At 37.9% G+C, this 27,568-nt stretch overlaps 1 protein-coding gene and 1 long non-coding RNA gene across 2 annotated transcripts; one reads left to right on the top strand and one right to left on the bottom strand.

The window, feature by feature from the left end:
• Window positions 1-99: 99 nt before the first annotated feature.
• ADH4 (alcohol dehydrogenase 4 (class II), pi polypeptide) lies at window positions 100-25,138 on the bottom strand. The gene is made up of 9 exons (XM_066233001.1): window positions 25,005-25,138; window positions 22,750-22,851; window positions 21,563-21,704; window positions 20,070-20,157; window positions 17,508-17,739; window positions 14,425-14,685; window positions 4,302-4,437; window positions 3,679-3,817; window positions 100-990 (listed from the first exon to the last, which is right to left on the bottom strand). Exons 1-9 carry the CDS (start codon window positions 25,020-25,022, stop codon window positions 966-968), a joined length of 1,143 nt encoding a protein of 380 aa, XP_066089098.1. The 5' UTR covers window positions 25,023-25,138; the 3' UTR covers window positions 100-965.
• Window positions 1,079-25,828, top strand: LOC136306405 (uncharacterized). The gene is made up of 3 exons (XR_010725648.1): window positions 1,079-1,115; window positions 1,775-1,896; window positions 25,636-25,828. It is a non-coding gene; the product is annotated as an uncharacterized lncRNA (long non-coding RNA).
• Window positions 25,829-27,568: the final 1,740 nt, after the last annotated feature.

Below are 27,568 nucleotides of genomic sequence, written 5' to 3'. Positions count from 1 at the left end.
AAGCTCTGTAAAGCTCTAAAAATTATTTGTTGTAAAAACTATCAAAGATGAAAAGGGCAATTATTTAATAAAGATAAAAATTTGAGAGTATACATGTGGTTTTTCTTTTTAAAAATCTTTAATTTCACATAATTCATATAACTTCTGATATCCAACTACTTATGATTATAGTTCACAGAGGTAAAGTGGGGATAAGAAAAAGAAATGAACAAATGTTTAAAAATTACTGAGAAGCTTTTTTAGCAGTTTATTATAGAAGAGCAGCTCGTAGCTCAATGAAACTCAGAAATTACATAACAGCATTATATATAACATGTAGTTTAAAGATACATGTATCTTTTGTTCATGTATATGCTTTTTTCCTTGTAAAATTTTTTATTATGGTACTTTTTTAAACTTATACAAAAGTAGAACAATATATTAAAGTCCTGTAAATTTATCACCCAACCTAAATAATTGTGAACGCATAGTCAATCTATGTAGTTTTAAAAATTATTCCTTCATTCCTCACTCTTACTTCTCCAGAACTAGTTTTAAAACAATTCCCAACATCATATAATTCTTTTCATAAGCACATCGGTTATCATAGTTATTTTTTTTAAAGATTTTATTTATTCAATTTTCAGAGAGGAGAGAGAGAGAAAGGGGAGGAGCAGGAAGCATCAACTCCCATATGTGCCTTGACCAGGCAAGCCCAGGGTATTGAACAGGCGACCTCAGCATTCCAGGTTGACACTTTATCCCACTACGCCACCGCAGGTCAGGCTATCATAGTTATTTAACACAGGAAATATTAATGTATTTTATTACAAAAGTTATCATCTTTATAGATATTTGATGTTGTGGTGTTAACTGTAAATATTTGCTTAAATTCAGGGTGATCCTTGGTTCATCGTATCAGATTATCAATTAACCAGACAGGTTCAGGTTCAGCCACATAGTCTTCTAAATCACTCCTGGCCTCTTCAGAAGGTCAGAACGGTGCGTAAGCTGTTAATAATTATTTTTAAAAAATCAGTATAATTTTCATGATAATTTTAACCCAAACTCACAAATAATTGTTGTTTTTTTCATTTCAGGATTTGATTTCATTTTTCTTTTAGATACACACTTTGGTAAGCCTACTTTCTTTGATCTCATTATCCTCTTCCACTCATGGCATTACTAATACTTTATATATAACGCCAATAAGCTGGGGGTGGGGGAGACTAGGGACCTTTGTTACTCCCGGTGGAGGACTCTGCTGCTTAGTGGTGCTGTGGAGAAGGAGAGCATGCCAGTGTTGTAGTGAGGTTTCCGCCTTGCAGAAGTCACTGCTCTTGGCTCTCCTGTAGCCGAGGGCAAATTGGGCATAAAAGAGGAGGTGGTTGGTGTGTTGGGATGCTACTTTCATAGAACCCAAATCTTCCTACTCCTGAAAAAGTTCTTCAACATGTAGTAGCAAAATGGGAGATAAGCCTCAAGTACAGAATTCCTTCTCTCAGACCTTCCTGCTGGAGCTTGGGATCTCTGGCATTAGCAGGTTGCCATGCACAGATGTTTTCTTCACGCAGGGCCTGGAATCTACACCTCCCTGGGGAGGGAGAACCTCTGTGTCCTCTCCTCACCATGAGTCAGGGTTCCTGTACTTTTTATTTTAGTACTTAAAAAAGTTTTTTAAAATTGATTTTATTGGGGTGACACTAGTTACACGATTATACGGGTTTCAGGTGCCCAGTTCGACTACACATTTCTGTACAGCGTATAGTGTGTTTACTGCCCTCCCCCCATTCAGTGGGCCGCTAACTGGAATGGGCCAGTCGATTATGGTAGCCCGCCTCCTCTCTCGGACTGCCCTGCTTCTATGGACTCTGCACGGCGGCAGCCCGTCTCGGCTGTGTTCCCTGTCCCCACACGGTAAGCACATCTGGGAAGGCCCGTCCTCCCTGTGCCGTGTTTCCATCTGTTGGGCCCTCCAGGAGTCTCCTCAGTGGGCCAGAGGGAGGAGGAGGCCTCGTCCAGGTGTTTTCCCTGGTCTCCGTGCCACCAGGGATCACCAGGCCTCTTTTAAATGACTATGGGAGACTCGGCCAGTTATTAATAAAGCAATGCAACACTTTCCGTTTGGCTGCCACTTAGCATTCCTTGTTGGGTATGTTGTGTGACTGAGACCTAGGGGGAAATGAGTACTGGTGGAGGAGCCATGAGCGCCAGGGTCCGAGGCCCCAAACCCAACCCGGCTCCTAACTGGAGGAATACAGGGAGTTTGAGATTGTGCGAGATATTGAGGGGCTTATACACTAAGTTTCACAGCATAGCTTTAAAAATAATACCTATTTCTTTTCTCTTTATTGAACTTATTTTTGATATGTTGTAACTAAGATGTTCCAAATTAGGGAGTTCATGTCATTAGGAACATTTTCTCAGGTTTCTTCTCCAGGAAGTAGCCTGGGTCCTCACACCACGGACCTATTTGCTTCTTCTGTGACATTGCTTCTCCGCTTCAAACTCCTGTCATGTAACTTCAGGTTTCCCCCCTGCTCTCCTCTCTTTTGGAATGTCTTCTCTTTACCTTGCTTGTCTGTCCTGTGTCTCCTCTGTGCAACACCGTTCTCAGTGTTTTGCCCTTTGCTTCTGTTGATCAAGGCTGCGCTTGATCATTGTAAACAAAATCGCTGATCCTAGTCTTACCCATTCCTCAATTGCTAGGGATCCCACAGTTGGGATATTTCTATAAATCAGTTCTCAGGGTTCATGCCCAGGGAGTACAACAGAGCTAAAATTGTGAATTGGATGTATCTTACAGGAGACCTATGACAAAGCAAGAGAACGAGAGAGTTGGGCCATCTTTTAAGTATTTGCCGCTCACGGCTCACATCTCTGTGGAGTTCACCTGATTCTGATAAAGAAGGGCCTGCGGTGTGCATTCTTTGTCAAATTGCAGAACAGAATGATTCTAGAGCCCAGGCTATGTTGTGCCATAGGGACCTGAGGTTATACTGTAGAAACCTTTCTTGCTAGCGAGCAGGCCCCCTGAATTAATGATTGTTTGTGAAAAGAAAATGTGTCAATTTATACCACCACTTTATGTTGTAACAGTGATGGCAGTGTACATTATGGAAGCAGAGTAGGAAGGTAGAAAGTGTTTTTTATTTCCCCCCAACATTTTTAAGCACCTCTAGTATGTCTGATGGTGTGGAAAATGTTAGAAAAGAAACTGATTAGTTTTCTTTGTTGTTCTTTTGTGTGTGTGTGTGTGTGTGTGAGAGAGAGAGAGAGAGAGACAGACAGACAGACAGACAGACAGACTGGGACAGACAGACAGGAAAGAAAAGAGATGAGAAGCATCAACTCATTGTCTTCACATACGTGCCTTGAAAAGGGGGCTTCAGCCAAGCCAGTAATCCTTTGCTCAAGCCAGCGACCTTTGGGCTTAAGCCAGTGACCATGGGGTCATGTCTATGTTCCCATGCTCATGCCAGCGATCCTGCACTCAAGGTGGTGAGCCTTTGCTCAAGCCAGATGAGCCTATGCTCAGCCGGTGACCCTGAGCTTTCAAACCTGGGTCCTCAGCATCCCTGTTCAACACTGTATGTACTGTGCCACTGCCTGGTCAGGCTGATTATTTTTAACATCAAATAATAATAGAATCATCATAAAGGTTTTTCAAACCACTTACTCATCTGTTTGGTAATTTACCTTTTTCCTTGGTACATCAGGTCAAATGCCTCATTGATTTTGTTAAAAGGTAGAGTATGGGTCACCAATGCATCCAGGTTGAATTTCTTATTCTTGTAATCAGCAATCAGCTTTGGGATAGAATCTTTACCTTTCCAACCTGTAATTTGGCAAAAAGTCCAAATAAAGACATGGTGCTAGACACAAATAGCTAGTGTAATCAAGTGTTTGTTGAAAAAATGAAATTATATGGTCAGATTTGGCTTGCTCTAAATAGATTAAACCTCCACCCATCTTTAATTTTCTATACTTTTATCTACTTAAAATTTTTTCTTCATGGGAAAAATTCAAGATTAGTTTTTATTTTTAAATAAAAAATCATCTATATTTGGTCCAAATTTGCCTTCTGTTCTTCTATGCTGGTTCACTTTACTGCAAATTGAACTTCAGTTGGCAAATTGTAGTTACACTTCTATCCAAACTTTGTTTACTTTCAAGTAATTAATAGAAGAGCTTTTATGTAGTCTTTAGATGTATTCTAGGCACTCAGTATTTAAACCAGTTATTGTTCTTTCCTTTCAATAATCTTCAATTTGAGAATTTGAGTACTACTATGGAAAAAAGAAAAAGAAATAAAAACTGACCACCAAATATTGTTCCATTGATAGTACGGCCCATTAATATCTCCAGTGGATCAACAGTCAATCCTGGGTCACCAATGGCTACTCCAATGAGAGTACATGATCCCCAACCTACTGTTGTGCAGTCCAGGGCTGCTTTCTGGAGGGTCAACAAAAAAGACTTGCTGAGTAAATAGAAAAGTAGAACATGTCTTCAGCATCCACATGCATTGTGTTTTAGGGAAAATTTCTACAACTCTGCATATAAGATAATGGGAGTCAAGCTAATGAGACCATAGTGTTATAGATCGAGTCTTGAAACTTTGTTTCAACATTCAATAAAATTTTGAGCTTCATCTAAAAAGAAACAGAACATGCTATTTAATGCCATAGTTTTGCTGAACCTAGAATGTATATCATTGTATACCAAGAAAAATATACATACATGAAGTTCAGAAAGATCTATAAAAGATATTATAAACTCTAGTCAACAAGCTTTTGAGTATTTACCATGGGTATATACTAAGATGTTTGCAATTTTAGGGACATAGAATCAGAATCTTTAAAGTCATGAAGAGAAGATGATTATTCACTAAAGTCTAGAATGAGGCATATACTATAAACTTAGTAGGTCTCTGTAGAATTAATGAAAAGAAATTTTATTTAAAATAGAGGGAAAAATAGTTAAAATGACACTGGCTGCTGCTAATGAAAAATTTCCTCTGCCTCCCTACATTTTTTTAAAAGCTCTCTTGCAGTTAAGTGAAGTTATGTGACTAGTTCTAGCCCAGGGGTCGGGAACCCTTTTGGCTGAGAGAGCCATGAACGCTACATATTTTAAAATGTAATTCCGTGAGAGCCATACAATATGTTTAACACTAAATACAAGTAAATGTGTGCATTTTATGTAAGACTAACACTTTTAAAGTACAATAAGTCTCTGAATTCTTTTTAATAATGCTGTTATGCTATTGCTAACCAATGATGAATAAAGTACTTCTTACCATTAATGCAACTTCTGGTGCTGCATGGTTTTGCTGATGGCTTTGTAGTCTGGTTGATATGTGATGAGGTTAAGCTTCATGCAGGTGTTGAGACTTCTACCCGTGAAACAAGATCGTAGGTTGGTTTTAACGTTCTTTAGATGTGAGAAAGACTGCTCACATGCATATGTAGAGCCAAACATTGTCAGTACAGCAATACTCACATGCTGCAGTGTGTGGTATGTGATGGAAAGCCCGTTCCAAGTTTTGACAATCAGCTGGTCCGTGGGTTGAAGTTTTTTCATTTCTCCCCACTTGTGTTTGCTTGCCAACTCTGCTTGCTGTTGTGCAAGTCTTTCCAAATTTCATTCAGTGACTTGAACTTATTCACCTACATGTCTGAGGCCTTCAGGTCAATAGCTTATAGCTCAAAATCTCTGACAAAGACACCGGGGATGTAACTCAGGTCGGCGTTGTCCACAGCACATTTGTGCGGATGGGTGATGAACTTAAAAAGTCGAGTGCACACATGAAATTCTCCAAGGCGCGCTTTGAATGACTGCAGGAGATTAGATGTGAAGCCCGCTAGCTGCTGGAGATCAAGATGTTGAGCAGAGTCACTTGCTGTGCATGCATCTTTAAACTCTCCCAGTTTTTCAAAGTGTAGTAAACGACCTGTTTCAATGTTGGCGATGAAGAGTTCCAGCTTGTTTTCAAATGCAAACACTGCTTGTTGAAGGGATAAGACTGTATTTCCAATGCCTTACATTTTCACGTTGAGCTGGTTCAGATGTTCAGTCATGTCCACAAGATAGTAGAACTTCAGGAGCCACTCAGTGTTAGCTAACTCAGGATGCTCGACATCTTTCATTTCAAGAAAAGTCTGGATTTCACTCAGACAAGCCGCAAAACGGCTGAGCACCTTCCCTCTTGACAACCAATGCACATTGCTGTGCAGAAGCAGACCAGGAGAATTATTCCCAACTTCATCCAGCAGTGTTTTAAACTGGCGATCATTTAAAGCTCAGGCAACAATAAAGTTGACCACCCGAATGACCAGCGACATCACCTCACCAAGCTGCTTGCTACATATCTGAGCACAAAGCACCTCCTGATGCAGGATGCAGTGAAAACTTAGGATGGGTCTCTTTTCATGTTCACGAAGAAGCACTACAAATCCTCTGTTTTTCCCCACCATGCACGGAGTACCATCAGTACACACTGAAATAAGTTTATCCATTAGTAGATTTTTTTCTTTAGCAAACTCAGTGAAAGACTTGAATAAATCCTCCTCTCTTGTTGTCTCTTTCATAGGCAAAACAGCAAGACTTTCCTCACGTAGTGTGTCACCGACAGCATACCTTGCAATCACGCTGAACTGGGATAAATGGCTTACATCTGTGGACTCATCCAAAGCGAGAGAAAAGAATGATGCTGCATTTATGTCCTTCACTTGTGTTGCCTCAATTTGATTTGCCATCATGATGGTACGGTCGTGAACAGTTCTTGCCGACAGAGGCATGTCTTTTATTCATTTGATTATCTTGTTTTTATTTGAAAAGTCATCAAAAACTTCTTTGGCAACAACAAGCATAAATGTTTTGGCATACTCCCCATCTGTGAATGGCTTTCCGTTTCTCACAATTGCTAAAGCACCAACAAGGCTAGCTGAATTCCAGTCACCTTGTTAGGTCCAAACACAGAGTTGCTGCTGACTAGCTTACACTCTGCACAGTAGCTCTTGACATGCTTTCTTCCTGCTGTTCCCCACTGGATATTTTGATGAAATGTAATATGGCGTGTGTCGAAGTGCCGCTTTATATTTGACCATTTTATCGATGCAATTTCATCATTGCATATTAGACACACTGCAGAACCTGCCCTCTCTACAAAGGCTAATTCCTCTGTCCATTCCTGCTGAAAAGTACGATACTCCTCATCTTTTTTTCTTTTAGCCATCTTCTTCATCAAAAGGGTTTCTGCAATGAGGTAGCTGACTACTTGATTAAAAGGAGGGAAGTTTACTTCCTGACCTCACAACGACCCGTGTACATTATGCATTATCCAATAAAACTTTGGTGTTGTCCTGGAGGACAGCTGTGATTGGCTCCAGCCACCCACAACCATGAACATGAGCGGTAGGAAATGAATGGATTGTAATACATGAGAATGTTTTATATTGTTAACATTATTATTATTTTTATTAGAGATTTGTATGTGAGCCAGATGCAGCCATCAAAAGATCCACATCTGGCTCGCGAGCCACAGGTTCCCGACCCCTGGGTTAACCTGTCAGTCTGCTGCCTGCACGGTTTGCTGTCCCTGCGCTGCTGCAGCAGAACACCCCACCCACTCGGGGCTTAGGGGGGCGGAGGGAGGAGAAGAAATCCAAATGAGACAAAACTAGTATTTAGGAGGAAAGGATTTACTCTTTAATTTTGCAGTGTGTGTGTATTTAATATATTGATATTTGAAATATATAATTTGGACTTAATTTTTGGACCCATTTATTGAGGTCTGATGGGCAGAACTGGATTGTGTGTATGTTGCTGACCTCTCCCTGCTCTATTGTTGGATGAGAGTGGGGACATCAGGCTGTTAGGGTGACTCCGGTCATATCTCTTCTTTAAATCTGCCTTTTCTTATTATTTTGCTCACTTCTCCAGGTACAATTCTTGAAAAATTTTTATTTCTAAATTTCCTCTGAGTTTCATGTGGAAGAATAACATTAATATTAAGTAATAATCAGTAGTATTTACTAATAGATTAAGTAGTAATTAAAATATTATATAACATCTTATATATTATTATTATTTTTATTTTTAAAATTAATATAGACAATTAAATTTAACAGGGTGACATTGGTCAATCAGAGTATATAGATTTAGAGAAAACATCTCCACATCATTTGGACAGTCTATTATGCTATATACCCATCACCCAAAGTCAAATCATCTTCTGCCACCCTATATTTTGTTTCTCTTTAAGCCCCTCCCCTTAACCCCATCCCCTCCTTCTCCTCTCTTTCCCTCCCTCTGGTAATCACTGCACTTTTATCTATGTCCATGAATCTCAATTTTGTGTCCCACCTATGTATGGAATTATACAGTTTTTGGCTTTTTCTGATTTACTTATTTCAGTCAGTATAATGTTATCAAGGTCCATCCATTTGTTGTCAATGATACTGTCATCATTTCTATTGGCTGAGTAATATTGCATTGGATATATATACCACATCTTCTTTATCCAATCTTCTATTGAAGAACATTTTGACTGTTTCCATGTCTTGGCCACCATGAACAATGTTGCAATGAACATGGGGGTGCATGTGTCTTTATGTACCCATGTTTTCAAGTTTTGTGCGTATATACCTAATAGAGAGATTGTTGGGTCATATGGTGTTCTATTTTTAATTTTTTGAGGAACCATCATACTTTCTTCCATAATGGTTGTATTAATTTACATTCCTACCAACAGTAAATTATGGTTCCTTTTTCTCCACAGCCTCTCCAGCACTTGTAATTATCTGTCTTGTTGATAATAGCTAATTTAATTGATGTAAGGTGATATATCATTGTAGTTTTTATTAGCATTTCTCTAACAGTTAGTGAAGATGAACATTTTTTCATGTATCTGTTGGTCATTTGTATTTTTTTTCTTTTTTGTATTTTTCTGAAGTTAGAAGTGGGGAGGCAGTCAGACAGACTCCCGCATGCACCCGACCGGGATCCACCTGGCCTGCCCACCAGGGTGTGATGCTCTGCCCATCTGGGGCATTGGTCTGTTGCAGCCAGAGCCATTCTAGTGCCTGCAGTGGAGGCCATAGAGCCGTCCTCAGTACCTGGGCCAACTTTGCTCCATTGGAGCCTTGGCTGTGGGAGAAGAAGAGAGAGATAGAGAGAAAGGAGAAAGGGAAGGGTGGAGAAACAGATGGGCGCTTCTCTGTGTGCCCTGACCGGGAATCAAACCCAGAACTTCCAAGCACCAGGCCAACGCTTTATTGCTGAGCCAACTGGCCAGGGCCCATTTGTACTTCTTTTTGGGAGAAGTGTCTGTTTATATCCTCTTGCCATTTTTTTATTGGATTGTTTGCTTGTTTGTTGCTGAGTTTTGTGAGTTCTTTATATATTTTGGATATTAGACCCTTATCTGAGCTTTTGTTTGAAAATATCATCGTTCATTTAGTTGGCTATTTGTTTTGTTGACAGTTTCTTTTGCTGTGCAGAAGCTTCTTAGTTTGTTGTAGTCCCATTTATTTATCTTTGCCTTTACTTCCCTTGCCTTTGGGCTCAAATTCATAAAGTGTTCTCTACTGCCAAGATCCATGAGTTTAGTACCTATGTTTTCTTCTGTGTAATTTATTGTTTATTTAGGTCTTTGATCCAATTTGAATTAATTTTTGTGCAAGGAGACAAACTGTAGTCAAGTTTCATTGTTTTGCACATGGCTTTCCAATTTTCCCAGCACCATTTATTGAAGAGGCTTTCTTTTTTTCCATTGTATATTTTTGGTTCTTTTATCAAAGATGATTTGCCCATATATATGTGGTTTTATTTCTGGGTTCTCTATTCTGTTCCATTGGTATTCTATTCTGTGTGTCTATTTTTCTGCCAGTACCATGCTGTTTTGATTATTGTGGCTCGGTACTATAGTTTGAAGTCAGGTATTGCAATGCCTCCAGCTTTGTTTTTTTTTCCTTAGGACAGTGGTTCTCAACCTGTGGGTCATGACCCCAGCGGGGGTCGAATGACCAAAACACAGGCGTTGCCTATACTCATTTTATTGAATGTTTTAAACATAAAAGGATGTTGTATTTTATCAAATGCCTTTTCTGCATCTATTGATAAAATCGTACAATTTTTGTTTTGTTGATATGGTTTATTACATTAATTGTTTTATATATGTTGAACCATCCTTGGTGTTTCTGGGATGAATCTCACTTCATCATGATGAATTCTTCTCTTGATATGTTATTGTATTTGATTTGCTAATATTTTGTTTAGGATTTTTGCATCTGTATTCATTAGAGATATTGGTTTGTAGTTTTCTTTTTTTGTGTTGTCCTTATCAGGTTTTAGTGTGAGGGTTGTGTTGGCCTCATAAAATGTGTTCGAAAGTAGTGTTTCTTCTTCAATTTTTTGGAAGACTCTGAGAATGATAGAAACCAAATCTTCTTTGAATATTTGGTAGAATTCACTAGTATAGTCATCTGACCCCAGACTTTTATTTTTGGGGGGTTTTTGATAGTTGTTTCTATTTCCTCCCTGCTTATCAGTCTATTTAGGCTTTCTATTTCTTTGTGATTCAGTCTAGTAAGAATGTATTGTTCTAGGAGTTTATCCATTTCTTCTAGATTGTTGAATTTGGTGGCGTATAATTTTTCATAGTATTCTGCAATAATCCTTTGTATATCTATAATATCTGTGGTAATTTCTCCTCTTTCATTTTGGATTTTGTTTATATGAGTCTTTTCTCTTTTTTCCTTAGTGAGTCTTGCCAGAGGCTGGTTGACTTATTGATCTTTCCAAAGAACTAGCTCTTTGTTGTATTAATTTTTTCTATAGTTTTTCTGTTCTCTATTTCATTTATTTCTGCTCCAATTTTTATTATTTTCTTTCTTCTGCTGGTTTTTGGTTGCCTTTGTTCTTCTTTTTCTAGTTCCTTAAGATGTGATGTTAAGTTGTTTACTTGGGCTCTCTCTTGTTTTTTTATATAAGTCTGTAATGATATAAACTTCCCTCTTATTTCTGCTTTCACTGTATCACAGAGATTCTGATATGTTGTGTTATCATTTTCCTTTGTCTGTATATGTCTTTTGATATCTGCTTTTATTTCTTCTTTGTCCGAGTCATTTTTTAGAAGTATGTTGTTTAATTTCCACATTTTTGTGGGTGTGTTTACTTCTTTTTTGCATTTGAATTCTAGTTTCAAAGCCTTATGATCAGAGAATATGCTTGATATAATTTCAGATTTTCTGAATTTGTTGATGTTAGTTTTGTGGCCCAGCATATGGTCTATTCTTGAGAATGTTCCATGTTCACTGGGAAAAAATTTATACTCTGACGTTTTGTGATGAAATTTCCTGTAGATGTCTATTATGTCCATTTGTTCTAGTGTTCTATTTAAGGCCAATAATTCTTTATTAACTTTCTGTTTGGATGAACAATCTAGAGCCATCAGTGGTATATTAAAGTCTCCAAGTATGATTGTATTTTTGTTGGTTTTTATTTTTAAATCAGTTAGTAGATGTCTTATATACTTTGGTGCTCCTTGGTTTAGTGCATATATATTAAGAAGTGTTATGTTTTCTTGATACAATGTCCCCTTTATCATTATGAAATGACCATCTTTATCTCTGGTTACCTTTGTTGTTTTGTAGACAGCATTGTCAGATATGAATATGGCTACACCTGCTTTTCTTTGGATATTATTTGATTGGAGAATCATTTTCCAACCTTTCACTTTGAATCTATTTTTATCCTTGTAGCTTAAATGTATCTCTTGAAGGCAGCATACTGTTGGGTTTTGCTTCTTGATCTAATCTGTTACTCTGTGCCTTTTTATTGATGAGTTCATCCATTTACATTTAGTGTAATTATTGACACTTGAGAATTTCCTATTGCCATTTTATATACTGCTTTCTGATAGCTTTGTGTCTTATTTGTTTCTTCTTTTTTGTTCTTCTGTCATTTGTTTTTCTTTGGTGGTATTCTATACTTCTATCTTCTGTTTCTTCTTTTTTTAAGCTATACATTTCAGTAGTGGCATTTTCAGTGGTGGTTACCATTCGTTATTAAAAGAAAAATTATCATATTTCTTAGAGTCCATTATCTCATGAGTGCTTCTGCACTCTATCCTCCTTTGCTACTGCTGATCTTTATCCTCTCCCCTTTTATGTATTTGTTGTCACAGATTATTTTTGTTTTTATTGTGGTTTTCTTAAAATTTTAACTTGTAGTTTAGTTTTGTTTTATTCTTTGTATTTGGTCAGATAACACCCTTTAGTATTTCATGAAGTGGGGGTTTTCTGGTGATAAATTCCCTCAGCTTCTGTGTGTCTCTAAATGTTTTTGTTTTCCTTTCATATTTGAAGGATAGCTTTGATGGATATAGTATTCTTGGCTGGTAGTTCCTCTCTTTCAATACTTTGAATGTTGGGGTCAACTCTTTTCTGGCTTGTAGAGTTTCTGCTGAGAAGTCTGATGATAACCTAATTGGCCTTCCTTTATATGTTATATTCTTCTTCTGCCTAGCTGCCTTGAGGATTCTTTCTTTGTCATTGATTTGTGATAATTTCATTATGATGTGCCTTGGAGTTTGGGTTGAGGTAACTTGGCATTCTCTTTGCTTCTTGGATTTGAGGCTCTAACTCTTTCTACAGGCTTGGGAAGTTCTCATCGATTATTTGTTTCAATATGTTCTTCATTACCTTTTCCCTCTCTTCTTCTAATATACTCCATTATTCTTATATTGCTCTTCCTGATGGAGTCAGACAAGTCTTTTAGGGCTTTCTCATTTTTTTTTAAATGCATGAGTCTCTCTCTTCTTCTCTTTGTAGTATCTCCTGTTGCTTGTCTTCAATGTCACTGATTCTCTCCTCTATCTGGCCTGTTCTTTTGGCTAAACCTGTTACCTCAATTTTCAGTTTGTGTATTGAGTTTTTCATCTTTGTTTTGTTCTTTTATAGTTTTAGTTTTCTTGGTGAAATACTCTTTTTGTTCATTAAGTTGTTTTTTGAGCTCACTAAATTGCCTTTCAGTGTTTTCTGTATCTTATTGAGTATTTTTAGAGCTTCAATTTTGAATTCTCCATCATTAAGTTCCAAGGTTTCCATGTGATTGAGATTTATTTCTGGAGATTTTTCATCATCTATCTGAGCTATGTCTCTGACTTGTATATCTATATTTGATTTCTTTTTTCTTGGTGGCATTTGTGAGTGGTAGTGTTAATAACCCCAACAAGAGATAATTATTCCTTTTTCTGGTAGGGGGCATTATACTACAAGAGTGGCTTCTGTGAGATTCTTGGGTGGAATTCTGCTGAGGCCTTGCTATTGCTGTCTAATGATGCAGGCAAGTCTGTCGCATTGGTAGGAGGGGCTTGTTGTTAGGACTTTGCAATTTTATGGCTCTAGCAATGGTGGACCAGGGATCCTCCAGGGCCCTCCCCCACATCCCAACAGAGCAGGGGATCAAGTACCCGGGGACCCCTGCCTTTCATAGAAGAGAGCAGCCTGGAGACCCAGCTGAGGGGGGAGGTCTGCCACCACCACTGTTTTCACTCTAAACACTCAAAGCGCAGTCCTGAGCAGGGCAGGAGCTGTGCACCACAAGCCAGTGCCCAAGCTTCAGGAGCAGTTGCGGCAGAAATCGTAGATCGGGGCGTCCCACACACATGCGCACGAAACTCAAACTGGCAAGCTGGTTGCCCAAGCTTCAGAGCGGCTGGGGCACAGATCCCAGATCAAGTGCATCTGGCCTCACAAGGCTAAACTCTGTGGGTAGATCATGTGCTCTCCAGTGTCCTATAGGCCTATCTCAACAAGTTATTCGCATGTAGTTCTGGAGTACAGGCCATGGACTTTGTGTGACTCAGTGCCCGTAAGCCTGTAATCACCCAGCATCTGCAATCACGGGTGTGGCAGACGCCAGGAAACAGTTCTGCTCCCTGTTCTTGGTCGTTGCCCCTATCTCAGCTCCTTTCCCCCAGACTCTCCTCTTCACTCAGCTCCAGCTCTGAGACAAAGCCTGCACCAACAGAGCCTTCCTCCCTCAGGTCCGTGAGTAAAGAGAAAGACTCAGTCCTCTGGCATATTTTCTTCTGTGAGCAAATTCTATGTTTGGCCCACCTTCTTGAGCAATTCTACTTTTGTCTCTCTGGTGTGTGTATATTTCAGGTTCATCTGGCATTTTTCTCTGTGTATAGTTGTAGAATTTGTTGAAATTTCAAGGGGAGAAATCAGGATTATCTCTCACGCCGCCATTTCTCTGACGTCACCTCCACATCTTGTATATTATTAATAAACATGGCTTATTATGTAACATAGAATTTATATATAAATATATTAATATTAAATATAAAATGAAGAAATATATAATTTTACTGTAAATATATTAATGTTAATAAATATTATTTGTTATATACTATTGTAAAAATATACATACCATGACTTCAGATCCACCTGCACAGTCAAATGAAAAATCCACACCCCCATTGGTCATTTCAATGATGACATCCTGAATGGGTTTTTGTAGATCTCTAGGATTGAGACAGTCAGTGGCTCCAAGGGCTTTGGCCTTTGCAAACTTCTCACTATTGATATCAATAGCTATGATTCTGGAAGCTCCTGCTAATTTACAACCAACTACAACAGAAATACCAACGCCTCCCAAGCCAAAGATGGCACAGGTAGAACCTGGGGTAACCTGCAGGGAAGAAAATTATAATTTAAAGCAGCTGGTTCCACATTTTTTTAACGGTACAGTGTGAGGTGAGGGCATGAACATATAAATAAAAAACTACTTGTCATAAGACTAACTGACATAACCTCTTGGGAAAACTTACCATTGTGAAAATGAACGAGTCACTGACTAAATTTGGAGAATCATTTGAGGGCCAGTAGGGTCATCAATTTATAAGGAACGAGCCCATTTCTGTGTTTTTCTTATTTTTACCCTTTAGTGTCTTCAGAACAAAACTCTAAAGCTCACACATTATAAAGGATTACAGGACATTTTCATACTGCCAAAGTTCTCTGAAATGTGATTAATTTGGCTATAAAAGATATAAGCAAATTAAAAAGAATTAGGGGTTCTGGTGATTCTGTGGGAGGCCCCCAATAATTATAGAGTGGTTTTATTTATTTATTTATTTATTTTTAATTTTCCCATTGATTTGAGAGAGAGAGAAGCATCAACTTGCTCTTCTACCAGGTTGTTCCATCTAGTGCAGGGGTCCCCAAACTTTTTACACAGGGGGCCAGTTCACTGTCCTTCAGACCGTTGGAGGGCTAGACTATAAAAAAAAAACTATGAACAAATCCCTATGCACACTGCACATATCTTATTTTAAAGTAAAAAAAAACAAAACGGGAACAAATACAATATTTAAAATAAAGAACAAATAAGTTTAAATCAACAAACTGACCAGTATTTCAATGGGAACTATGCCCCTCTCACTGAGCACCAATGAAAGAGATGCCTCTTCTGGAAGTGTGGCGGGGGCCAGATAAATGGCCTCAGGGGGCTGCATGTGGCCCGCGGGCCATAGTTTGGGGACCCCTGATCTAGTGTATACTCAATGATTGATTCTCATAGGTGCCCTGAATGGAGATCAAACGCGTGACCTTGGTGCACCTGGAAGACACTTTATGTACTGAGTTGCTTTATTAAAGGTCTTGCCTCTTGGCTGGAATTACTGATACTTCTCTTCCCTCTACTTGGACCTATCAGACTTACTTTTCTTTTTTGAGTATTCCCTGAGGTGATTTAGCTCTTCCTCAATAGCAGGAAGAACACATCCTGGGAATTTAAATAACTTCGACTAGATTGGAAAGAAAATTGTTGCTAAATCTCTAGTGCTGATATTCCTGAGGAAAGATTATAGTAGTAGAAGGTGAGAGTCTGCGTGAAGTCCACAAAAGGGGATGTGTGTAACCCAAAGAGCAATAATTCTTTCCTGAGACTCCGGTGCTATCTAGAGGAGAATGTGCCTTGACTGCCAAGCTCACATCTGCTGTTAAATCCATTCAACTAATACCCTTCCTCCAGGAGCCTTTAGGTTGTCATTTGACTTCCCATATAATTTTTAATTTTTATTAATGAGTGAATCAATGAATGAACAAGAGATTTTTTTTAGAGGAAGATAATATGCTGATGGCCAAGACTAGCATTCCTGTGTGCTTGGCCAATATAATTCTCAATGAAAAGTCCTACCTTGATATTCTTCTGGCTTCTACATCAGCCTCTTATTTCCATTAGACTAACTTTGTTTCCTTGACATTGAACAATAACAGGCAACCTGATCAAAAGGAATTTTTGTTGCAAAACCGAGGACGAAACCTCACCAAGATGTTTCAAGGGTTGCATAGGAACCCAGCTTTGTTCGTTCATTCACTGAAAAATGATCACATTCCTACAATGTGCTAGGCACAGATCTAGGCTCTCGAGTTACTGCAATAAACAAGAGAGAGTTCTTGCCTTCAAGGAGCAATTAGTCTCATAGCAAGGAGAAATAATGGAAAATTTCTTGATAGAGTGATAAGAAAGTAGGTAGGAATAAACATGAATACTTTGGGGAAAACGAGGAGGGCACCAACACATGCCCACAAGGCTGGAGTAGTTTTCTGACAGAAAGTAACAAAAGTATAGTGAGGTAGAGAAGTGGGGGAGCTTTCCAGGCAGTGTTGATGGGAGCAAGTTGTGCAAGTCCCAGAGGCCACAGTGACTAGAGGCCAGGCCTGAGGGTACAGTGAGCCTGGACAGGGAGAAGTGGGGAGAATCACGGTAGCAGACAGAAGGAAAAGGGGAGTAATAAAAGGGGAATGAAATCTTCGGATCGGTTTTTCAGAAAGACCAATTTTAGTCACAGTTTGCAATTTGGAGTCAGGATGAAGACTTACATCAAGGAGATTTAAAGAGAAGGAGATTGTTTGAGGGAAACCAACATCTCTCTACTCTCTTAGTTAAATAGCTTTGAAAAGTTTATAAATTCTAACATGGAATTCTGTGGACACATCTTGCCACTGTCAGGGCTGCCATCTGAGGCCCTCTGTTGGAGTCACAAAAGGATAAGAAAAGAGGCAGAGTTGAATTAGAACAGTTTAGGGAGAGGAATCTGCAGCATCAGGGAGAAAGGAGAAGCCATAAGGAGATGGCGGGGGGCTCTCTGTAGTTTGTATTGTCTCTTGACTGGGTCTGCTGTCCCAGGATGAGGATTCGTATTTAGGGGACATATTTAAGCAGGCTGTATTTAAATTATGGATGGTCTATAATATAACATACTAGGATAGGAAAAGAAGTTGCCATGAACTGGGTGCCAACTATATGCCAGCCACTGGGTCAGATATCTTGCATATATAATAAAAAATAAATTACTCCTATAGTAATTTGTAGTAGATATTATTATAGAGAGGTAGGAGAACAGAGGTGATAATGACAGAGCCAAGGTTTGAAGGTATTTCTAGCTGTTATATCATGCCGCCTCCTAATAACTTCTATTTTGTATAACCTGGTGGTTAACCATTTACCTTGGCAGTGTTGATTACAGCTCCGTAACCAGTTGAAAATGCACATCCAAACAGACAGACTTTCTCTAAATTTACATCATCATCTATTTTGACAAGATTAGTTTCTGATATCACAGTGTACTGAGTGAAGGTACTGGTCCCCATGAAATGATAAACTGGTTTTCCTTTGCAGGTGAACCTACTGGTTTTGTCTTCCATTAGTTCTTGATCAACAATAGGATTTTTGAATGGACTAGAGAATTAAAAAAAAGTACAAAAAAGAGAAAGTAAATAGACTCCTAATTACTTTCCTGAAAAAAATTAAGAATTATGTATATGTTATGATAATTTTACGATATGGAGAAATTTAGAAAATGACTGGGACTTTTGCCTAAATACATATAAATATATAATGTAAAATACAATATAATAAATTCTGTATTATATAAATAATATAAGTTTATATATTTATTATATATAATATAATAATATAAATAATATATAAAATAAATAATATATAAAAATAATATAAATAACATGTGATCTACCTTTCTTTTCTTTTTTTAGAGTTTTTTCATTTTAGATAGAGTGGGAGGGAGAGAGAAGGGGGAGGAGTAGGAAGCATCAACTCCCATATGTACCTAGACCAGGCAAACCCAGGGTTTTGAACCAGCGACCTCAATGTTCCAGGTTGACATTTTATCCACTGTGCCACCACAGGTCAGTCAATATGTGATCTAATACATAATATAATAGTTATAATAGTCAAGAGTATTCTAAAGATAATAATGATAACACTAAACTTTTTATTGAATATGTTTTATGTGCCAGAAGTTCTTTTAAGGGCTTTACCTGTATAAATTCTTTAAAGAATTTTTATTATGGAAAATTCAAACATATGTAAAAGTAGAAAGAATAGCATAACGGATCTTCATGTAAGCATGTCCCAACTTAGCAATTATCAACTCATGGCTGACCTAGTTTCATCTATTACCCCCCATCCCCCCATATCACCGCCTACCCACTCTCCATTTTGGACCATTTTGAAGGAAATCCTAGACTTCACTAGTTCATCATAAATATTTCAGTATGTATCTCTAAAAGACAAAGATTCTTATATGTCCACACATTGCATCTGTCTCTTAAATCTCTTTTAACTTACAGCTTCTTACCTCCCCTCTTGTTTTTTCCTTGCAGTTTATTTTTTGAAGAAACAAGTCATTTGTCCTGTCAAATTTTCCTCATTCTGGATTTTCCTGATTGCATTGCTATAATCTGAATTATAGGCTTAGGGTTGTTTCTCCATTCCTGAATTTCCTCTAAATTAGTATATATATTTTTAACTTAAATTCTTGATCTGATTTGGGTTTTATACATTTGTAGGAGTATTTCAAAGGTGATGGTGTACATTTTCATTTGGAGGTACATAATACCTTATCTACTTTTTGTGATGACAAAAAGAATTGATAGTCATTGTTTTTCAAATCTGTTATTTTATGAAAGATTTGCAAAAGGATGTGTTAATTCTTTGAATATCTGCAACAACCCTGTGAAATAGGCATTATTATTATCCCAATTTCATATGTGAGGAAATTGTGGTATAGTAAAAGATATGAGTAGAACCATAACTAGTTTCAATTAGCATTAAGGACAAATAGATCCTTCTGTAGTCTCAGTAAAGAATAAAATGATCAAGATTTTGGGCTCTGGAGCTAGTTGCCTAGATGAAAAATTTAGCTCCAAGACACAGCTATGTGGCTTTAAAATAAATTACTGTGCCTCCCTGCATTCCTCTCTCATCTTCTGTAGAAGTAGCTGCTATTGTGAATTTGACATTTATCATTCCAGTGATGTATTTATACCTTTACTAATATACATGTAACCTTAAACAATATATTGTATTGTTTTTGTATGTGACACCTTCTAAACATATCTGTCAGCAACTTGCTTCTTTCCCTTAACATTATTTATGTGAGATCACAGTGATTGCCCCTTATCCCTGTAGGATATGTTCTCAGACCCGCAGTGAGTTCCTGAAACCTTGAATAGCACGGAACCCTACATGCTCTATGTTTTTTTTCCTACACACAGATACAAAGAAGCACTTCATGGCTTCTCTTTGGGTGTCTGAATTGCCAAGATATCTGTTACTCTTTGGGGCCATTACTGGGTAAAGTAAAGGTTACTTGAACTGAGATACAGTGATAGTGGATCTAATAACAAGGTGGCTACTAAAGGATTAACGGGTAGAGAGCATGTACGCTGAATAAAGAGATGATTCACTTCTGGAGCAGGATGGGGAAGCGTAAAGTGAGATTGCATCCCACTACTCAGAATGCTAGTGCAGTTTAAAACTATAAATTGTTTATTTCTGGAAGTTTATAATTGTTTGCTATTATAAACAGTGTTGCAATGAACATTCTAGCACATGTCTCCTTGGGTGATTTTGCAACAGTTTCTTGTATACAACTGAGTAGAATTGTTGGGTAGAAAGTATGCACCTCTTTAACTTCTTTTAGGCATATATACTGCCCACAATATTTGTACCAGTTTATACTCTTACTAACAGTGCATAGAGCTTACCTGAGTTTTGCACAGAAATTTGTGCGTGCACTCAGACAGAACTTGCATTTTTTACAATGGGGTGCGTAGAGTGGAATTACTTTGTCACCTAGAAAGAAAGGCTATATGTTGGATTGTTCCTATAAATGTTACTTATAAATAATTTCTACCAGATGAATCAGTGGAAAACACCATTCTTTATGGTATACATTTTATGTTCAGCAGAAAGTATTGGTGGCTGCAGCATTTTGTTATTCTATAAGATTCTGATTCCCCCAAGTATTACTTTTCCTTTTTCCCCCCTCTCTGCTGGGCAGTCAAGCAACAAATCTGTATTGATACTATAAGGTGAAGAGTCTTATCTGAAACTGTGCCATCATTGCAGCTCTCTGCATCACGACTATGATTTATTTCATTTCTAAACACCTGTATGGAAGAAAACATCCTTATATACTAGGAGAGGTAGACAGTGGTAGGCTAGATGTGGAGAGTTACCATTATAACATCACTATTTCATCATTTGTTTTACTTTCAAGTTCCATATTTTCTACTTTATATTTGTTTGATTTAAAAGTGGCTTCTATCCTCTCATGACCAACGGCCAATAATAATTAACATTTGTTCGACATTTAGTATGTGCCAGACACCATTCTAACTGCTTGTTTGTATTGTCTCATTTAATTCTCAGTATAACCCTTTGAGATGCATACTATTATTGTCCTCACTTTAGAAAACAGGAATCTGAGTCACAGAAAAGTACTTTAACTAAGGTCAGGCAGCCAGTAAGTGGCAGAGCTGGGACTATATTGGCCAGACTCCTTCGCTGATGCAAAACTTTCAGGAGTGATTGGTTCTTACGATCTTGTTCGGAATGGAAAGGTACTAATATACCTCAAGGTTTGGCTCATTCTCATTAAAAGAAGAAAGAATGAAATGGTCATCCTGTTTGACAAGTGGGGATTACATAGCCCATATTCCAGTATTTTGGTGGATTTGTTGTGGAATCTGAAGTAAATAATTTGTCATTGGCATGCTTCTTTTACATATTATTTTTATCTTCAAACTTTCAAAAGACACTTAAGCTAACATTGACATACACTATGTATAATATTCTCATTCTACCCATAGAATGAGTTACCTTATTCTTTAAATTCTTTATAATATTCAATTAATTTTCTGTTTTTTTAGAGGAAGTTGTTATGAGTTGTCATTTGTACCTGCAAGGAAGCTTCAGTTTAATCTAACTTTGTAACTTGGCTTCATTGGACAGTTTCTCAGTGCTATATGTAAATAAAGTGATCATATTCCCCAGATTTTATTAGATGATTCTGATTTCAAGTATTCTGTCTCATCGTTAGACGGTGATGGATTGTATTTCTCAGTTTTGCTTTGGAAAAGATGGTCCCCTTATGTAAACAGAGATGAATTATAGCATGCAAAGCCAGGAATATATAAAAAATTATCCCTAAAATATCCTGACATTTCCACTTAATAGAAATCAGAAAATAAGATACCTGGTTTGAAGTTGGTCACTCCTGGCCCAACACTTTCCACAATCCCTGCTGCCTCATGGCCAAGGATCACAGGGAAAAAGGCATTCACAAATTTAGGATGGAGAATATGAGCATCAGAATGGCACAGCGCAGTCGCGATGATCTACAAAGCAATTGTATACTTGAGTTGTTTCTGTAATTATATCATTAAGATCGTTAGGTACATAATTTTGGGATAATTTCAATATTATCTTAAAACTTAGCAACACTCTTAGAGCTCAGTAAAAAAATAATACTATGAAAAAACCAAATATATATCAGGATATATTTTTTTCCTCTCTACCTTTGTTTTCTGCCTTTTACTGTTATTAAAAAATTGTAAAAAGAAATATAACTGGCAGTGACTGTCTCCAGGAGAGGAGAAATCAGAGGTAATATAAAGTCGAGTAGGTGGTGGGAATGGAGAGAACACAGGTTTCTAGGTCTTGTTCAAATTTTGTTGAAACGACATGAAATGAAATAGAGGTAATAAAAATTTTATAGTTAAAGTGAGCTATCAAGAAAAGAGTTTGTGTAAATTAATTCCTGCTGTATCCTTGTATTATTAATCTTTAAGATTCTGCTTATGAGGATATCTTATTCATTCTTATGTACAATATAAATCCTTTTCAGTAGTGGCTGGAGAAAAAAAGCATAAGCCCGGCCAGCCAGCTCTGGGAAAAATGGAGAAATTATCCCAGCTTGGCATCTATGCTCTGTGCACTCAGTGTGGCCTCTTCTCCCCGCTAACTCCCTCCTTCCCCTTCGTATTGGTGCCCAGGACCCTGTGCTGCCCAGGGTAGCACTTCAGTTCTCCTCTCTCTTGTTTTGAACCAAATTCTCTATCCTCCTTTTAATAACACTTTCCAATAATCGACAACTGGAAAACAAAAAGAAAACATAACTAATTCTAATCTGATGTGAATTTCTAATGTGTTAATGATTAAAGTTAAGGTACTTTAGTTAAATTTTAAGCCCATTATCACTCGCTACTGACAAATAATTAATTACTTACCCCTCCTGGAGATAAGGCCTGTTTTTATATCTGAACCTAAAAATACAGTAATTTCACCATCCTGAAAACTCCAGGGCATGTCGGTCACATCACACAGGCTCAACCTACCAGAAGCTAAGTCTGCACTCAGTGCCCAGGGAAAGTCCCCACTCACCTGAATTCGAATTTCATGGGCTTTGGGGGGAGCTACCTCAACTTCTTCTATGCTGAGAGGCTTGTTTGCTTCCCAGGCGATGGCTGCTTTACATTTAATAACCTGGTGGGGAGAGAATGAAAGGGAATGAAGAAGAGGCGAGGGGAGGATGAGATGGAGGAGGGTGGGGAAGGAAGGAAAATGGGACGGAGGGAGAGGAAAGGGAGAATGTTATGGTAAAAAATTAAAATGCAGTTGATACCATAATTTCATGAAAAGGAGTTATGGAGTTTGGAATGTTCACTTCAAACAAGAAGTCATGATCTATGTTATAAGTTATTGCACTTTAAACTTTTTAAATGGATTTTAGAGAGAGAGGAAGAGAGAGAGAGAGACAGAGTGTGAGAAGTATCAACTCATAGTTACGTCACTTTAGTTGTTCACTGATTGCTTCTTATACATGCTTTGATGGGGGCCAGGGGGGCTCCAGCCAAGCCAATCACCCCTTGCACAAGCCAGTGACCTTGGGCTCAAGTCAGCGGCTTTTGGGGTCAAGCTGGCGACCTTTGGGATCAAGCTGGTAACCCTGGGATCATGCTGTTAAACCCACGCTCAAGCTGGCAACCTTGGGGTTTTGAACCAGAGACTCAGTGGTCCAGATTGATACTCTATCCACTGCGCCACCATTGGTCAGGTTACACTTTTTTTTAATTTTTAAAAGTTTTTTTTTTAAAGTGAGAAGCGAGGAGGCAGAGAGACAGATTCTCACATGTGCCCGACTGGGATCCACCCGGCAAGCTCACTAGGGGGCAATGCTCTGCCCATCTGGGGCCGTAGCTCTGTTGCAACTGGAGCCAGCCATTCTAGCGCCTGAGGCAGAGGCCATGGAGCCATCCTCAGCGCCTGGGCAAATTTTGCTCCAATAGAGCCTTGGCTGTGGGAGGGGAAAAGAGAGATAGAACGGAAAGGGGGAAGGGTGGAGAAGCAGATGGACACTTCTTCTGTGTGCCCTGACTAGGAATTGAACCTGGGACTTCCACATACTGGGCCAGCACTCTACCACTGAGCCAACTGGCCAGGGCCAGTTTGCACTTTTAAGTTTTGAAAAGTACAAATGCATTAAAGTTTACCCTAATATAATTTCTTGATTTTTTCCCCCTCAGTAACAGAGAGGATAAATTTATAGAGTTTGGACAGCGTAAGTGTCCAATAAGTGTTTGTTGATTGAAGGATTTGTTATCAGCTCTGAATTACTTGAGTCCTTATTGCTAGAACATACATGTGTTTTCAAATGTTTGCTTCTCATAAACCTCCCTTGGCCAGAAGTTATTGACCTCACCAGGGAACTTTTTAGAGCCACAAGCCCTGTCCAAATCCCCTTAATCAGAATCTGCATTTGAACAAGATCCAGGTGATTCATATGCACATAAAAGTTTGAGAAGTCAGGCTCACATAATTAATAAAATTATCAGTGAATATAAATTAAATAAAAATTGGTCTCTGCAAGAATTTGGGTAAAAATGTATAAAAATTAATCGGTATTCTATAGATTAATTTTGTAAATTAAGCAGGATTCTATAATTAAAATTTTATTTCACTTCTTAATGTTATATTTTTAGTTTTAAATATAATTGATATTGATAGAAAGTAGAAAGACACAAATCTATAATTCTCTATTCTAATGCTGCTGTTTTTGCTTTTGATGTAATTTTCCCAGTCTTTGGCAACATGAATACATATTTTTTGATCCTTGTTATGTAACTTTGAATAATATTTTAAAATATCACTAGTCTTATTTAGAAATGCAATATATATTAATTATGGGAAGTTTCAAAATACAGATAAGAACAAAACCAGCTGTGATTTTTATCACTTGTAATTTTATGAGTTAAATCCTTTCATTATCTTCAAGTGGAATCATATTGTATGTGACATTTTGTAATCTATTTATTTATTTATTAATATACTATGAATATTTTCTGTATTCTTCTTTAACATTACTTTTAACAAATTCAAATTCTAGTTTATGGTTATAGCATAGTTACCCAAATCTCTTTTTTTCGGCCAATATGAATAATATTGAATTTAATACCCTTGTGGCAAGCATTATAGCAAATCCACAGTAATTTTTTAGAGTAAAATGGGGAATGCTTTTTATCTAAATAGATGCCTTCTGAGAGTAGCTTAGGTTGGAGCTTCTGAAGAAAGTTCCTGTTAGCAAATGTACACAGCAAAACAAAACAAAAAAAGAATAAAGAAATGGTACATTTGCTTACTTTGCCCTTGGTGTCCATTTTTTGTTGGGAAACTCGTCTTGGAAGCTTCTCTCTGATTTAAGAAGTTCTCTCACTTCTATTCAGAATGTCTCTCTGTATCCTGGATTGAACTGTCTTTGAATAAATACTACCCCTCCTCTTTTATTCTCCAATCATGTTGCTTTTTTATTGCTGTGATTCACATCTCTGTCCATATTTCACAACATCATCTGTGCTATCGCAGATCAACTGCAAATACCCTTTGCTCCCAGCCATTATTTGGAGACTTTTGTTTACTTGTTTTTATTGCAATATATAAGATAATCAACAGAAGATTATTAAGCATACACAGATGAATTAATACATAATTATAAAGGACATTTCCACTGCTCCAGAACCCTTCCTGTACATATCCTTCTCCTTCACAACCCTAATAATTATTTACCAAGGCTCTAGACATTTACAACAGCTCTGTTTCTCTTCTCTGCTGCTTTCAGCACATATTCTTCATTCCTTTTCTGTAGACTGGCTTCCTTGCAATCTTCATTCATGTGATTGAAGTTATTCTTTAGGATGATTATTTCCCCAGGTGATCTATTACTGGGCCGGACTATTAGGAAGGGACTGAAACAACATATTTTCTTTCGTCTAGATTCCAAATCCCTACGAATTGTGTGATTATACCTGGCTCCATCAATAAAGATGACTCCTGGTCTGACCTGTGGTGGCGCAGTGGGTAAAGCATTGACCTGGAATGCTGAAGTTGCAGGTTCGAAACCCCAGGCTTGCCTGGTCAAGGCACATATGGAAGTTGATGCTTCCTGCTCCTCCCTCTGTTCTCTATATCTCTTTCCTCTCTCTCTCTCCTTTCTCTCTAATAAAAATGAATAAATAAAATAAAATCAATAAAATATAAAGATGACTCCTACAAGCTTATAAAATTAAGAAATAGGCAGTTCCAATTGAGGAGATGAGCTAGATAGACAATCTCATAGATATTCATTCTGTTGAGTTGACTTATGGCAAATTGCTCAAGAAATTATTCATATATTGATATATAGACTTAATGTAGAAATGGATCATTCCTATATTTATATGTAGACAGAATTTCTTTTTATATCACAAAATCAATGACATTGTTTTATGTAGGAGGAAAGTTAAACTAGGGGTCAGGAGAACTTGGATCAAGTTCTGACCCAGTCATTTATTACCTGATCTTGAGCAAGAAGGTTTGTGCTGTGCCTAGATTTTATCATCTTTAAAGTAAAAGATTCAGCTAGAGTGCTTAAAAAATTTCCTCCAGATCTAAAGGAGTATAATTTAAGAAACTATATTAGAAGAAGTATTGTTTTATCTGATAGAAACAAGAAAATGAAATCTGAAATTCTAGGGTTGTTACTATGAAAATCTTTACTGTCTGAATTTTGTTTTTTCAATGATTTGAAACTGAAAAGAAAATTTGCATATTATAATATAGGAAACATATCCAGTTATGGCTTTTTTCACTTTCATTTTTTTTACTCTTAGCATATTTTTAAATTTAGGCATCCTTTTTCTTTCTTTTGTAATTTCATTTTGAAAAACTGAAATATATAACACTAGTGTCCTTAAGTAGGAATCTTTCTTTTAATCTTCTTTGTTTTGTCCTTTTGTTTTCCATTAAAGAGTTAGTTTCATTTTTACCTTAGGTGTAGTTTATAAATTGATTTCTTCGGACTGGATTTTTAGCCCCATGTAAGACTTGGGGTTCAAAAACTTGCCCTAACAGGCCCTGGCCGGTTGGCTCAGCGGTGGAGCGTAGGCCTGGCGTGCGGGGGACCTGGTTCGATTCCTGGCCAGGGCACATAGGAGAAGCGCCCATTTGCTTCTCCACCTCCCCTCCTTCCTCTCTGTCTCTCTTCCCCTCCCGCAGCCAAGGCTCCATTGGAGCAAAGATGGCCCGGGCGCTGGGGATGGCTCCTTGGCCTCTGCCCCAGGCGCTGGAGTGGCTCTGGTGGCGGCAGAGCGACCCCCCGGAGGGGCAGAGCATCACCCCCTGGTGGGCAGAGCATCGCCCCTGGTGGGCATGCTGGGTGGATCCCCGTCGGGCGCATGTGGGAGTCTGTCTGACTGTCTCTCCTTGTTTCCAGCTTCAGAAAAATACAAAAAACAAAACAAAACAAAAAAAAACAACCCCCCCCCCAAAAAAAAAACTGGCCCTAACAAATCAATTTAGAAGTCCCAGTATTTGAATAGTATCCAGGGGAGAACACTTATACAAAGTCTAGGTTAATTAGTAAGAATCAGTGCAGGCAGGAATTTGCTACCATTGAGATTACCTAATCTACCTTTTATAGGTTATTACAGAGCTCTCAATGGTTCCATAAAACACTGTGATTTAATCTAATAACTGCTTTAGCTAAGTCCTCTCAATCTTGAGGTTAGAACTCTTTCTGAAATTTTGCTTTAAGTCACAGAATTTCTATCAATGCTAGAATTCTTTTTTTTTTAAAGTATATATATTAAATTTTTTAAAATTAATTTTAATGGTGGCTATGGGGGGTGGGGGGAGGGAAGGAGGGAGAGGGGGAGGGGGAGGGGTACAG

The sequence above is a fragment of the Saccopteryx bilineata genome, chromosome 5, assembly GCF_036850765.1.
Source record: "Saccopteryx bilineata isolate mSacBil1 chromosome 5, mSacBil1_pri_phased_curated, whole genome shotgun sequence".
Taxonomy (NCBI): Eukaryota; Metazoa; Chordata; class Mammalia; order Chiroptera; family Emballonuridae; genus Saccopteryx; species Saccopteryx bilineata.
Note: the sequence above shows the minus strand (reverse complement) of the source record. Positions and strands in the feature narration are given on the sequence as shown.